We start from the raw sequence: 1,344 nt of genomic DNA on the forward strand, positions 1-1,344 counted from the left end.
AAAAAAAAAAAAAAAAAAGAACCCTGGGGAGGAGGCAAGCATGAAAGTTAGACTGTGAAGCTGTTACATTGTTCAGGTGTGAGATGCTGGTGGCCTGGACTCAGGTTGTAGCTGTGCATTGCAAGTAAAGAGGTAAGACATGGATTTACTTTGGAGGCAGAACCCAAAGATTTTATTTTAGATTAGGTGATCTGAATATAAAGGGAAAAGAGAAAGAGAAGGATTGAGGATGATTCCAGGTTTTAACCTGAGTAACTGGGTAGATAGTGCCATTTACCGAGTTGGGCAAGACTAAAGAGAGGATTTGGGAAGAGTCAGATAGCCAGGGTGGAAGCAGAATCTTCCATTATTCTTCCTTGCACCTCTGTAGGTAGGAGCACAAACTCTGCTTTTGTTCTGCTTTGCTCCTCTGGCTTCCAAGGGATGGAGCATATAGAAACATGTTCTTTTTGGCCTACAGGGCTCCACAGAGAGCTGCAACACCACCACAGAAGATGAGGACCTCAAAGGTAGGTGCTGGCCCTTGGAGGGGGAAGGACTCCAGCAGTGACCCAGGTACCTGGGCTCCAATGGGGCACCTGCCTTTTCTGCCTCCAGAACTGGGAATGGTGGCTCCTGTACCCCTAGGAGATGGCGTGGTATAAAAACTACTTTCCAGGAGCCAAGATATGAGGCCCCTGTCTGGTGTTGCTGAGCTGGGCAAGAGGCTTCTTTTCTTTGACCCCCAAGTCTAAAATAGCTAAGCTAGAGATTCTCCAGGGGCCAGGGCTCAGAAAACTGTTCCTGTTGCTGATAATGATGTGCCATCCCAGAACGGGTATCCCAAGTCCCTGCCAAATAAGCGCACAAGTGTCATGAGCCATAAATAGAGTGACCAGTCGTTCTGGTTTTCCCGGACCCAGAACTTTTGGTTTTAAGACCGTGATGGGCCAGGAGTGCTGGCTCACACCTGTCCAGAACTTTGGGAGGGCTGGGCAAGAGGATTACTTGAGGCCAGTAGTTTGAGACCAGCCTGGCAACATAGCAAGACCGTGTCTGTATTTAAAAAAAAATTTTTAAGAACAAATAAATAGGCAGGGCATGGTAGCTCACACCTGTAATCCCAGCACTTTGGGAGGCCAAGGCAGGCAGATCACTTGAGGTCAGGAGTTTGAAACCAGCCTGGCCAACATGGTGAAACCCCGTCTCTACTAAAAAAAAAAAATTAGCCAGGCCCTGGTGGCGGGGGCCTGTAATCTCAGCTACTAGGGAGGCTGAGGCATGAGAATGGCTTGAACCCAAGAGGTGGAGGTTGCGATGAGCCGAGATTGCACTAGTGCACTTGGTGACAGAATAAGACTGTCT

The 1,344-nt window shown here is 48.4% G+C and overlaps 1 protein-coding gene across 1 annotated transcript in view; it reads left to right on the forward strand.

The window, feature by feature from the left end:
* Window positions 1–436: 436 nt before the first annotated feature.
* Window positions 437–1,344, forward strand: part of CAMK2G (calcium/calmodulin dependent protein kinase II gamma) — a gene marked incomplete at its 5' end in the record, with an annotated part of 8,664 nt that continues 7,756 nt past the window's right edge. Inside the window, one exon of the mRNA XM_017519512.1 lies at window positions 437–509. Within this exon, the coding sequence (XP_017375001.1) occupies window positions 437–509 (73 nt within the window). The remainder of the gene's footprint in view (window positions 510–1,344) is intronic.

This window comes from Cebus imitator, unplaced genomic scaffold (assembly GCF_001604975.1).
Source record: "Cebus imitator isolate Cc_AM_T3 unplaced genomic scaffold, Cebus_imitator-1.0 Scaffold755, whole genome shotgun sequence".
NCBI classification, from domain to species: domain Eukaryota; kingdom Metazoa; phylum Chordata; class Mammalia; order Primates; family Cebidae; genus Cebus; species Cebus imitator.